Source organism: Loxodonta africana, chromosome 15 (genome assembly GCF_030014295.1).
Source record: "Loxodonta africana isolate mLoxAfr1 chromosome 15, mLoxAfr1.hap2, whole genome shotgun sequence".
Classification (NCBI taxonomy): Eukaryota; Metazoa; Chordata; class Mammalia; order Proboscidea; family Elephantidae; genus Loxodonta; species Loxodonta africana.
This window is the reverse complement of record NC_087356.1, coordinates 56,467,212-56,480,611: the sequence shown is the minus strand read 5'-3', so window position 1 is coordinate 56,480,611 and position 13,400 is coordinate 56,467,212. Positions and strand designations below refer to the sequence as shown.

Below are 13,400 nucleotides of genomic sequence, written 5' to 3'. Positions count from 1 at the left end.
GTGGCAAGCTACAAGCGTGTAACTGTGATGTCTGCCAGCTTAACAGCGCCCCACCTGAGAAACGCGGGACCCTAGTGCCCACCCCTGTGTCCTTACCCCAGTGACTTCTCCAAGTCCCAGCGGTGACGTGAGTGCTCTCATGCCCTCCTGTCAGCTGCAGCCCCCCGGAACCGCCCCCGTCCTTTACCTTCTTTAGCTCTGCCCCTGCTGCGCCCCAACCGCCCCCCATCAGTGTCCACTGCCCCTGAAGCTGTTTGAGAAGGCTCCCTACTGCTATGACCCATCATAGGAACGACAGTGGATTTACAAAGGCATGTTCCCAAAGTCCTCAGCTCTGGAGGGCAAAAAGGGTGCTGTTACTCTGGTGGCATAGCAGTTAAGAGCTATGGCTGCTAACCAAAAGGTTGGCAGTTCAAATCCACCGGGTGCTCCTTGGAAACCCTATGGGGCAGTTCTACTCTGTCCTATAGGATCACTATGAGTCAGAATCAACTCGACGGCAATGGGTTTGGTTTGGGTTTTTTTTTTTTTTCTTGTGGAGGGAAGAAGGTTTTCCTTCCCAACCTTAATTTTTCAGCTGGGTCCAAAATCAGCTTGTTTGGGGCCAACCCACCCACTCGCCCCCCTCCCCCCCCAAAAAAAACCCATTGCTGTCTAGCTGATTCCGAATCATAGCGACCCCATCGGACAGAGTAGAACTGCCCCATAGGGTTTCCTAGGAGCGACTTGTGGATTTACACTGCTGACCTTTTTGGCTAGCAGCCTGAGCTCTTAACCACTCTGCCACCAGGGCTTAAAACCAAAACAAAACCTGTTGCCATTGAGTTGATCCCGATTCATCTCTCTCCAAATCACTCGTTCCCACTTAATTGCTTTCACCTCTCTCCCCCTCCCATACTAACGTTTCACATTCAGCCTTGCAGGCCAGACGGGGACCCCTTCTCCTTCAGTCTTCTCTGTCTGCCCAGTGCCCACCAACCACCAGTTCTTCTCTCTACACTGCTATCGGTTTGTCATACTGTGCTGGTTTGTGTGTTGCTGTGTTGCTGGAAGGTATGCTACCAACGTTTCAAATAGCTGCATGTCACCCATGGTGGTCAGGTTTTAGTGGAGCTTCTGGACTGAGACAAAGATGCCTGGAGATCTTCTGAAATACCAGCCAACGGAAAACCTTTGCGTCACAGTAGAATATTGTCTGATATAGTGCTGGAAGATAAGCCCCCTGAGATTAGGGGGGGAAAAAAAAAAACATTGCTGTCAAGTTGATTCTGACTCATAGCGACCCTGTAAGATAGAGTAGAACTGCCCCAGAGCGTTTCCAAGGAGCATCTCTTAGATCCGAACCTTTTGATAAGCAGCCGAACCCTTAGCCGCTGCACCAGCAGGGCTCCAGATACACAGTGTTTAATACTGAAAATACACAGTGGCCACAACAATAGTCTCGGGCATGCCAACAATCATGAAGATGGCGCAGGACCGGGCAACATTTCCTTCTGCCGTGCATGGTGCCACCATGAGTTGGAGCTGACTCGATGACAACTAACAACAACATACTGTTATCAGAAAAAAGCTCTTTGCCCATTAATAATGATTGCAAACAGAACACTGTGTGTATGTGTGTCTCTAATCAAGCTAACCTGGTATCTATTCACAAGGCTTTGAAAAACTCAAATCTTCAGAAAGCATTGTTAAGGAAGGTTTTATGGAGTAAGGACTCCTTGGGTGATGCAATAGACTTGGCTGCTAAACAAAAAGTTAGAGGTTGGAGTCCACCGAGAGGTACCTAGAAAGAAAGGCCTGGTGATCTACTTCTGAGAAATCAGCCATTGACAACCATATGGAGCCCCATTCTACTCTGATGCCCATGAGGTCACCACTGCTCAGCTGCAACTGGTTTAATGGTAGGATGATAGTATTTACAACATTCGAAGAAGTTGGATCTGGCCAGGGAATACACAAGTTGAAATCATTGTGAGAAGAGTGTTTAAGTGTGTTGTCAGCAAGCAAAAAGCCTGAAAGAGAAATGCAGCTGGCATAATCCACCCTGGACCCTGGACACAGATGGGACAGCTGTGAGAAACTTGAGGGATTTTGGAGCAAGTCAGCGTACTTTCCTGTTATGATGTTGCCAGTTGACTGAAGTTTCTTTCAATTGTGAACTGTATTCTGATGGAAATTTCCATTCCTAAGTGAGTCTAAACCAGTTTTGTACCCTTTACAACACCTACGCTCTGACCTCCAACTGCCGACCTTTTGATTAGCAGCCAAAGATGTCATTTTGAGGACTAAGGTACGCTTGACCCAAGCCATGATATTTTTAGTCGCCTCATGTGCTTGTGAAAGCTGGACAATGAATAAGGAAGACTGAATAAGAATTGATGCCTTCGAATTATGGTGTTGGTGAAGAATGTTGAATATACCATGGACTGCTAGAAGAACGAACAAATCTGTCTTGCAGGAAGTACAGCCAGAATGCTCCTTAGAAGCAAGGATTAAGAGACCTCATCTCACATATTTTGGACATGTTATTAGAAGGGACCAGTCCCTGGAGAAGGATATCATGCTTGGTAACGCAGAGGGTCAGTGAAAAAGAGGAAGACCCTTAACAAGATGGATTGACACAGTGGCTGCAACAATAGGCTGAAGCATAATAACGATGGTGACGATGGTGCAGGACCAGGTAGCGCTTCCTTCTGTTGTACATAGGTTCCCGTGAGTCGGAACCGACTTGATGGTACCTAACAATGACAACTGTCTGTCCCACAAATTATTTTCTTTCACTGTGTACCGTCCATTTCCTTAAGGCTAGAACCCCAGCTTTGTCTTACCCATTCTCTTTTGCAACGTCTTTGCTGTGAACCTTGGTTTTGCCATCTGCTTGTCCCCTTGAACTTGACAATCCTGCCTTCTCTTGTTTCCTGGCCTGCCTTCCCTTGAGATAATGCTTCAGCAGACCATTCCTATGCTCAGTCCTGTCTCCCAGCCTCCATGCCTCCCGTACTTCATCATCTTCAACCCTTACCTGCGGGAGGGGAGGGGGGAGGAATTCTCTTACTGGAAAACTCAAGGTTCGTATATGATAAACCGAGAATAGAAAAAGCACTCTCTATGGCAGGAGACATAAAAAAAAAAAAATTTTTTTTTTTTTTTTATGGCAGGAGACAACATCTGATTCCTTAAAATTTAATCTCTTTTTTGTAGTGGAACTGTAGTAAACATTTTTCACCTTTATCACCGAAAGGGCGCTTCTGGGTGTGTCGTGTGCCCCTAGTATGGAACTTGAGTAACTTCATGGTTCAGAGTCAGTCCTTTGGAAGGTCACAATGTCATGCCTTTCCACTAGGAACCATGAGGCTTTGTGCATGGATGAGAGTTCAGAACTGGGCTGGGATCTGAAGCCAGACCTGGTCCCTGACTATAGACGGATAGATACGCAAAGGAAAGTGGTTCAGAGAAGGGCAGCTTCCCTCTGAGCATTACACAGGGGGTCAGAGGGGAACGAGGAAGGACTCCAGCAGATTTTAGGTCCCAGTATAGGAACATAGTCCTGGTTGGGGATGTGAGCTTTTTCACATTGTGGGGAAGCTCACTCTGACACTGCCACCTCTGGGTGTATCTACAACCCCCAGAGACTCCTGGTGCAGGGGAAGAGTTCCTGGAGCGTGTTCCAGTGCTCCTCCCTGATTCCAGCTGCAAACAGCTGAGGAAGAGCCCTCCTCTTAGAAATATGGCTGTCCTCCCTGGGGGGGCTGAGAATGGCCTGGAGAGAGGCCAGCAGTTAGCTGGTGGGCAGACTGTAATGTTCCAGGCTTACGGGCATCGGCTGTGGAGATGTGGGCAGGAATGTGAATTGCACAACGAACACAGACAAACCTCAGGTTTAAGAGGTGCTGTTCATTTATTTGTTGGAGTCCTGGTGGCGCAGTGGTTAAGAGCTGGACTGTTAACCAAAAGGTTGGCCATTCGAGTCCACCAGCTGCTCCCTGGAAACTCTATGGGGCAGTTCTACTCTGTCCTATAGGGTCCCTCTGAGTTGAAATCGACTTGACAGTGACGGGTTTGGTTTATTTATATACTGAGTAAAGGTGACCTAAGAGAATCTTCATTTGAATACTAATCGCTATCTTACAAACCAAAAAAAAAAAAAACCAAACCCACTGCCGTCGAGTCGATTCTGACTCATAGCGACCCTATAGGACAGAGTAGAACTGCCCCATAGAGTTTCCAAGGAGCACCTGACGGATTTGAACTGCTGACCTCTTGGTTAGCAGCTGTAGCACTTAGCCACTACGCCACCAGGTTTTCCCAAAATCGCTATCTTAGCTAACATTTATTGAGCGTCACTTACTCAGTGGCAGAGCTGCTTTAAGCATTTTTCATGTATAATTCCATTTCATCTTCACGACAGCCCTGTAAGATTACAGATAATGAATAATAAATACTACCACCTTCTGCTGAAAAGTGGTAAACTTAATTTGGCGTCATTACATGAACTGTGGAGTCCTTGAGTGGTGCAAACAGTTAACATGCTTAACTGCTAACCAAAGTGTTGGAAGTGTGAATCCATCCAGAGGTGTGAAAGAAAGTCCTTGTGATCTGCTTCAGAAAGATATGCCATTGAAGACCCCATAGAGCACAGTTCTACATTGACATACGTGTGGTTGCCATGAGGCAGTGGCTTTGATTTACACGGACTGTAGTGAGAACTACACTCCAAGGTCCCTATGATTTAATGTGGTTTGATTAATGGGAGAATTTCATCATGCTGTGATTGGTAGAAGATTTCTGGAAAGTGCAGGGCTTCCTTTCTCAATCCATGATCTCCAAGAGCCAAACCAGATCAGGTGGTGGGGTAGTATGAATGGGTGGAGTAAATGACCTCTTTCAGAGGCTCTTCCCCTGACTCCACCCTGCCCACAGACCTCAGGTTCTTTAAGACTCCTCCCTTGTCCTTTGGCAGGCCCAGTCATCAAACTTAAGACAAGAAACTGTCATCTCAAGGAGTCAGGCGAGAAAACGTGACCAAGCCCTCTAATTCCAGGGGTGGTAGGCCGCCACTCATCCGAGGCAGGAGTAGATCTGGAAGGTGGCTCAGCATATCTTAGAGAGTCTCAGAGCAAACTGAAGAGCATTTCTTACAAGCTAGACACCTGCCCCTACATCTTCTCTTACTCCACATGTGAGAAGGCTATTCTTACTCCTGTTTACAGGTAACCGTAACCATAACCTGTTGCCATCGAGTCGATTCTGACTCATAGTGACCCTACAGGACAGAGTAGAACTGCCCCATAGGGTTTCCAAGGAACAGCATGTGTATCTGAACTGCCAACCTTTTGGTTAGCCGCCAAGCTAGGTGACTCTGACATCCCTGGGCCCCACCCTTCTCTTGTGGAAACCTTGAGCTAGGTACCTAGCTTCTCTGGATGGGTCTCATTGGCCTCACCTACAAAATAAGTAACCGTTGCCGTCAAGTCAATTCCAACTCATGGCGACCCCATGTGACAGAGTAGAACTGCTCCGTAGAATTTTCATGGCTGTAATCTTTACAAAAGCTCATCACCAGGATTTTCTTCTTCAGTGCCACTAGGTGGGTTTGAACTACCCACCTTTAGTAGACAAGCACAATCCATTTGCTCCACCCAGGGACCTACCGTAAAATAAATGTCTGCTCCCATTTCACCTTCAGTGGCTTGACTACTCCACACAGCTGGTAAAAGGCATTTCTACATATGCCTGAAAGAGTCCCACATGTGTGAACACTACCACAACTACATGTCCACACTTTGACCACGGTTCTTGGCCTCCACCCCCCACTCCTTCCTGTGGGGCCGCAGCCCACAGACCCAACAAACAGACTCACTGTTTTGGGTAGGAGCCCATTTCCATTCCACTGTCCAGGGTAGCTAGCAGAGAACCATCAATTTTGCATAACAGTGAGCTCCCTGGGGAATTGAGTCAATCAGCAATCCGCACAGTTGGGACTTCCTGGAAAGCTGCCCTAGGACTGCCCTGCCAGCTCAAAGGGAGAGTGCCACTAGCTGATGGAAGAGTGACACTGAACTTTCTGCCTCCTCTCTGCCCTTCAGGAGGCTCTGTCAGTGGTGAGCGACGACCAGTCCCTCTTTGACTCCACATACGGAGCAGCGGCCCACCTGCCCAAGGCCGACATGACCGCCTCAGGGAATCCCGACTATGGCCAGCCCCACAAGATCAACCCTCTCCCGCCGCAGCAGGAGTGGATTAACCAGCCAGTGCGGGTCAACGTCAAGAGGGAGTACGACCACATGAATGGGTCCAGGTAAGGCACCAGGCCTACTGCTCAAGGGCAGGCAGTCTGCCTCCCAGTGGGGGCTGGAGGGGCTGAGGCATGCTCCTTGCACTTGGGGCATTTGCAACAGATAGTGGTTGTTGCTGGGGAGGCAGTCCCTAGATAGCTGAGACCAGAAAGGCTACAAAACTGAAGGCTGTGATGGAGCAGGGCCAGGAAGCCCATCTGATTCTCTCGGCCTCTGTGCAGCCTTCAGAGGCCCCCGGACCCTATTCAGATACTATGGAACACCTATTCAGTGTGGGGCACTGGGCAGATCCAGGCACATCCCCTCTTGGAGATGACTTTGAGATAAAGGTAAGGTACTCTTCCCTGTCCCGTTGAAGATACTTAGCCTCAATGAGTGGGTCCTAAAATTATATATAACAAAGCTCTTGTCGTTTCAACCTTTTTTACGGGTACAATTCAATAACATTAATTACATTCACCGTACTGTGCAACCATTACCACTATCGGTTTCTATATTTTTTTGTCATGCTTAAGAGAAACTCAGTGTCCTTTAAGTGATAACTCCCACTTTTCTTTGGTCTCTATACATTGCCTAGTCTAGATATTTCATATAAGTGGGATCACGCAATATTTGTCCTTTTGTGACTGACTTATTTTGCTCAGCATAATGTTTTCAAGGTTCATCCATGTTGCAGTGTGTCTCAGGACTTCATTTCTTTTTATGTCTGAGTAATATTCCACTGTATGTATGCACCACATTTTGTTTATCCGGTCATCTGTTGAGGGACATTCAGGTTGTTTCCAGACCAAAGCATTCTTGTAGCAAAGGTCCAGAGAGTGATGAAGCAAAGCACTGGAGGCTCACTGGGAAAGGGCGAGACCACATGCACCTGGAAAGGAGGCAATGGAAGAGGTGGTCAGGGAGAGTAAATCCACAGGGAGGGCAAGTGAGAGCACTGCCTTCGTGCAAAGGTAGCTTAGGGCTCAGGTCCTGGCTTTGGCCTTTGGGTAAAAATAAAAATGAGTTGTCTAAACTCTTTAAGCACCACTCCCTCATTTCTGAAGTAGGCCTGGGGTACTTACCTCCGTGGGCTTGGCGTGGGTATAACATATGATTCTGTAGGGTGAGAATGCAGGACAATGCCAAGGACTTGGAAAGGGTCCCGTAGCAGTAGGCATGGTTATGAGCCAAGGTTTGAAAGAGAAAGTGTAAGTCTCATTCATGAAATATCAGGTAGTTCGATGAGCCCAGGGAGATAAAGATGAAAAGCAAGAGAGGATCCTTGTCTTAGTCACCTAGTGCTGCTATAACAGAAATACCACAGTGGATGGCTTTAACAGAGAGAAGTTTGTTCTCTTACAGTCAAGTAGGCTAGAAGTCCAAATTCAGGGTACCAGCTCCAGAGGAAGGCTTTCTCTCTCTGTTGGCTCTGTAGGAAGGTCCTTGTCATGCATCAGTCTTCCCTTAGTCTGGGAGCATCTCAGCACGGGAACCTCAGGTCCAAAGAATGTGCTTTGCTCCTGGCACTGCTTTCTTGGTGGTATGAGGTGCGCCTGTGTGTCTGCTTGTTTCTCCCTTTTATATCTCAAAAGGGATTGGCTTAAAACACTACCTAATCTTGTAGACCTCATCAGTATAATTGCCACTAATCCATCTTATTACATCATAGTGACAGGATTTAGGGAAAGCACATCAGAAGATAAAATGGTAGACAATCATACAAGGGAATCAAGACTTAGCCAAGTTGACAGATATTTTGGGGGGCCACAATTCAATCCATGACAGTTCTGAGTGGTAGGCTGAAAAAATACAGAATTTAATCCACAGACTGTGACCAACCAGAGACCAACTTTAAGCACTGATATGACAATCTTTTTTTATGACAATTAACATCATCAGAGCTATAATTTAAGATGGTGAGCCAACAATCATGATGTGTAGAGAGTAGGGAGGGGAGAGAATTGGAATCAGGAAGGTAAGCTAAGCAAAACCAAAAAACCAAATTCATTGCCATCAAGTAGATTCCGACACATGCCGACCTCATGTGTTATGGAATAGAACTGCTTTATAAGGTTTTCTTGACTATACTCTTTATGGAAGCAGATCACCAGCCATTTCTTCCATGGTGTCATTGGGTGGATTTGAACCACCAACCTTTCGGTTAACAGTGGAGCGCAAACTCTTTGGGCCACCCAGGGACACTGATAAGCTAAGTTAATGAAATATCCCAGATAAGCAATAGTGAAGTTATGAGCTAGGGTGATGGCAATGATTATGGAAATAAAAAGGGATACGTGAGAGACCTATCAGAGAGATAACAAACAGGTCTTGGGTGAATAAATATTGAAGTGTGTTGAGAGGCGAATGTGAAAAAAGACTCAGAGATGACTCCGAAGCCTGGCCATATGGAAGAAGAATGGTGCTGTTGGCAGGCATAGCGAGGATGAGGGGAGGAAATGCTTTGAGAAGGGAAGTCACTGCTCCCTTTGAGATTTGCTGTGAGCAATCAGCCAAACGTTCAGACAGAAATGTCTAAGAGGGTTTGGAACTGGGGGACTGAAGGTCAGATAGTGTTTTGGGGCTGGGATTTAGATGAGAGCACCATCTGTAAGGAGTTCTAACTGGGTAAATGGATGAGTTCACCAAGGAAACAAGTCCAGAGAGAAGAGCAGAGCCAGTGAGCGTGCAGTGAGAGTGAGCCCCCTCCAAGCAGCCCATGGTCGCAGACTGCCTGTGGGAACATCCAACCTACCACATGGCAATTCCACTAACCAAACCAGGGCCTGGGATCTCAGCCACCTTCCCAGATTCTAGGATTTCAGGAAGGCTTGTGTGTTCTGAGCCAGGAGCCACATAGATAACCATGACAAGTCTGCAGCTCCTACCAGTTGTAAACGTTTCTCCCTATTATCCTGTCCTTTGTTCCCCACCACCATCCTATCAATAGGTATTCTAACTCTATTTATACAGGTAAAGGCACCTTGGGCTCTGAGGGGACAGATGACTGGTCTAAGGCTTTAGACCAGAAAAAGTTGGCCACAGAGCACAGGCATTGACTCCTACCCCTGCATACCATCTGTCCTGCCCCTCTCTACCCCTCCCTGTCTGCCTGCATATCACAATTTTGCATTCATCGTCTTTGTAAAAATGGTGTGGCAGAGATATCTGATGTCCTCTAACTTCACAAGGAAGGAGAATCAAGATCAACAGCCCGAGGCTGATTCCTGTGAGGCAGAGGTCAGACATGCCTCCACCCTCCAACCTTTTTACCAATTCTGACACCAACTGTCCCCTTCATAGCACACTCTGGTTTTCCACCGAGTTCAATAATTCATTGCAATGGCCACACAGAACTCAGACAATACTCATGATTATGGGGTTTGTTAGGGAAGTAACAGGTTACAATGCAGGTTCAGGAACCCTCAGGACACAGTTCTTAAATTAAGACAGCCTCTTCTCCTTCTCAGGCAAGTCTTTCTCTGGCCCCTTGGCCTCTGCCCTGCTCAGGCAAGTGTTACAAAGGCCTTTTAGCTTTACCAATGAGTACCCAGAGGCACCCTACTCTGCCAGTAAGCCTCCTGCCCGAAGGCACTCAGCTCTATGGGCCGCTCCATTGCACCATCTCCTGCTGGTCTCCTGCTTCTTCTGACACCGTTCCTTTGCCACGGCTTCACATCGTCTTCAGTGTTACAGTGCTCTCTTTCTCTCCCTCTCTTTCTTTCTCTCTGTCTCTCTCTCTCTCTCTTTCGATCTCCTGGTTGCAGGAGCTTCTCAGCTTAGGGATCACAGATCCAAAGGATGCACTCCAGTCCTGGCTCTTCTTTCTTGGTGGTGGTAAGATCCTCTCGTCCCGTCTCTGGGATGACTCATTTTAGGCCTAGTAGGATGACAAAACTGACCGATCCCCTTCGTGGGTCACAAGCACCTCATTTGCATAGTCCCATCCAGTCATTTGGTGGGAGTTACAAAAACTATGGCTAGAAGGGCCATGTTAAGTAATTCACGGCACCGCAATCTCATTTCTGCCAACACCCAGCCATGAGGTGGCCTATTCAGCGATGATTCCCAAACTGGCCTGTTTTTAAGGAGCTTCTGGTGCTTGTTGGAGATTCAGACCCCTCCCCCTTTGGAGGGTCTCCGTGGCCTGAATTGGACCACTTCTCACCCCACTGCTCTCCCCCACTCCAAGCCAGCATGCCTCTCTCTCTCCTCGGCCACTGCCCTAGCCTCACACTTCCTCTTGCCTTCCTGATGTCAGTTCTCCATACAGCAGAATGTGTAATCCTTAGAAAATATTTAAATCTCCTGTTCAAAACCCTTTAATGGCTCATGGCAAAATCCAGAGTCCTTAGCGTGGCTTCAACATCCCTCCAACATCCTCTCGAGCCCCCCTCCATCTCACTGCTCCAAGTCAGCCACTCAAAACTCCTGGGCCCCCAATCACACTCCTGCCTCAAAGTCTCTTCCCTGTGTTCGCTCTTTCTGAAACATTCCCAGTCCATCTAGTCACATGACTGCATCCCTCAGTTGTTTCAGGTCTCTATCCATAATGACACCTGACCACCTGATGTAAAATAGAACCCCTTCACTCCTTAGGTCCCTGGATGGCACACAGTTTGTGCTCGACTCCTAACCTAAAGGCTGGTAGTTCAAACCCACCCAGCAGCACTATAGAAGAAAGGCCTGGTGATCTGCTTCTGTAAAGATTACAGCTAAGAAAACCCTTTGGAGCAGTTCTACTCTGACACACATGGGGTTGCCATGAGTCAGCATAGACTCAACGGCAGTGGGTTTGGTTTTTGGTTACTCCTTATGCTCTTTGTTTCTTAGCTCTTGTCACGTCCACACATTCTCTTGTTTGGTTATTGTTTATTGTCTCTTTCTGTCACTAAAACGTGGGCAGGTCTTGGCTTTGTTTCCTGAGCAGTGCCGAGCACACAAGAGGAGCTTAATAAGCAGTGGTCAAATGAATAATGAACGAATGCAGGCTAACTAGACTCAGATGAAGGTGTGTGTTCAAGGCCATGCAGATAACTAATGAGCAAGCCAGGACATAGACGGGCTGATCTAGCCCCTCACATGCGGAGCCCGCATTTCTGCTCAGCGAAGCTGCACCTATGAGCTAACTGCTCCCTCTCCTGCCACAGGAAAAGCCCCAGGCACACCAGGATACTAATCACAGTCAGGGCCCCCCAAGGAAATCAGTTTTTAGAACCCACTTGTCAGCTGGTACCTGGCTCCCATCACAGCAGCAGCCAGCTGGAAGAGGGCTTTGTAAATACCTGGTGAGCAGACATGATGTTTACCTGGCTCCAGTTGCACAAAGCAGCCCCTGCTTTTGCTTTGCCTGTCATGACCTGGGCCATCAGCAGGTGACAGAGCAGGTTCAGAAAGATGAACAAGCTCTTTCCCCCTTTGGGGAAACAGAGAAGATGGAATAGACTCCGCAGAGTCCAGCAGGTTGGGCACAGCCATCTCCAGCACCTCATAAATATTGTCTAAGTGCTCACATGTAGACGGGCTGGTGGGCTGCAGGAGGCAAGGATTGTTAGAAAAATGTCTTTGCTTAGAGTGAAACCGTATCAGGTCCTATTAGTTAATTATGCAAAAAAAGAAATAACATGGTAAAATAGATGCCAGGCCACTAAGTTTTCTTAGCCTGAACACTGCACTTTTCATATTTCCTGAGTGATAACGGCACTTCGTTGCTTGTATATGACTTGATGATTTTCAGAGGGGTGATTCATTATAGGAGTCCCTGGGTGGTACAAATGGTTAACTGCTTGGCTGCTAATTAAAAGGTTGGAGGTTCAAGTTCACCCAGAGACACCTCAAAAGAAACGCCTGGCAATCTACTTCTGGAACACCAGCCACTGAAAACCTTTTGGAATACAGTTCTACTCTGACACAAATGGGGTCACCATGAGCTAGAGCCAACTCAGCTGCAACTAACAATAACAACAACAAATAATAAAAAAGACAGACGAGATAGTTGTAAAGCTTCCTAACCTGAGATGAGAAAACCCTAGTAGAGTGTACCGTTTGGGGTCTCTTGGCTCATGGGCCAGAGCCGAGCTGTCCAGTACGGCAGCCACCAGCCACATGTAGCCACTGAGCATAAGCAATGTGGCTAGTCCAAAACTGAGATGTGCTCTGAGTGTAAAATGCACACTGGATTTAGGAGACTTAGTACGAAAAAAAAATTTTTTTTTTTTTTTTTTAGTATGAAAAGGAGTGGAAATAGCTCATCCTTTGTTATATTCTTATGTTGAAATGAAGGGGCCCTGGTGGCACTGAGGTTGAGCACTTGGCTCTAACCAAAAGATCAGCAGTTCAAACCCACCAGTCACTCTGCAGGCGAGAGATGGGGCATTCTGCTTTTGTAAAGATTTGCAGCCTCGGAAACCCTTTGGGGCAGTTCTGCTCTGTCCTGCAGGGTCACTAGGTGCCAGAATCGACTTGACAGCAGTGGATTTGGTTTGGCTTTCTGGTGAGATGATAATCTTTTGGCTATATTGGGTTAATATATTAATATCAGCTCACATGTTATTAAAATTAATTCCACCTGTTTTGGGGTTTGTTTTTCAGTTTTTTTAAACATGGCTTCTAGAAAATTTATAATTATATATGTGGCTCACATCCTACTTTGATTGGATGGTGCTGGGTTAGAATGTTTTGGACTGCCGTGTGATCCACAGAGGGTTCCCTCCAGGCTTTTTGCTAACATGGTTTCTGAGGTACCGCTCCATGCTTATCGTAGGCTCTGTAGATATTTGTACCTCTGGTGGGAGGGATGGTTTCTATGTGGCTAAAACTATAATGCTCTTCTTGCTTTTATCCCAGCAGCCTGTCATCTGGACCAGGGGCCAGAGACTGAGCTCTGAGAAACTCAGGGAACACCTGGGTTTGCCGTGTTGGGGGAGGCTAGCACCCTCCTTCTTCCCATCTTCCTGTCGTTAGTGGAATCTTTTTGGGTGGGTGTCCCTGAGACAGTACAGCCCACAGGTTCTGTGTTGGACGTAGACTTCAGCAACCTGATCCAAGCTGTGGTCTACAAATAGCTCTCAGCTGCATCCTGTCTCAACCACGGGGCCTGGGGAAAACATCCCGTGAAGGAAAGAA

The 13,400-nt window shown here is 47.2% G+C and overlaps 1 protein-coding gene across 3 annotated transcripts in view; it reads left to right on the top strand.

Annotated features, from left to right (window-relative positions):
* Positions 1–13,400, top strand: part of FLI1 (Fli-1 proto-oncogene, ETS transcription factor) — a 145,284-nt gene that overhangs the window by 73,391 nt on the left and 58,493 nt on the right. For all 3 annotated transcript variants that reach the window (XM_064268880.1, XM_064268879.1, XM_064268878.1), the window contains one exon: positions 6,087–6,298. In XM_064268880.1, the coding sequence (XP_064124950.1) occupies positions 6,087–6,298 (212 nt within the window). Of the gene's footprint in view, positions 1–6,086; positions 6,299–13,400 lie in introns of those variants that run through there.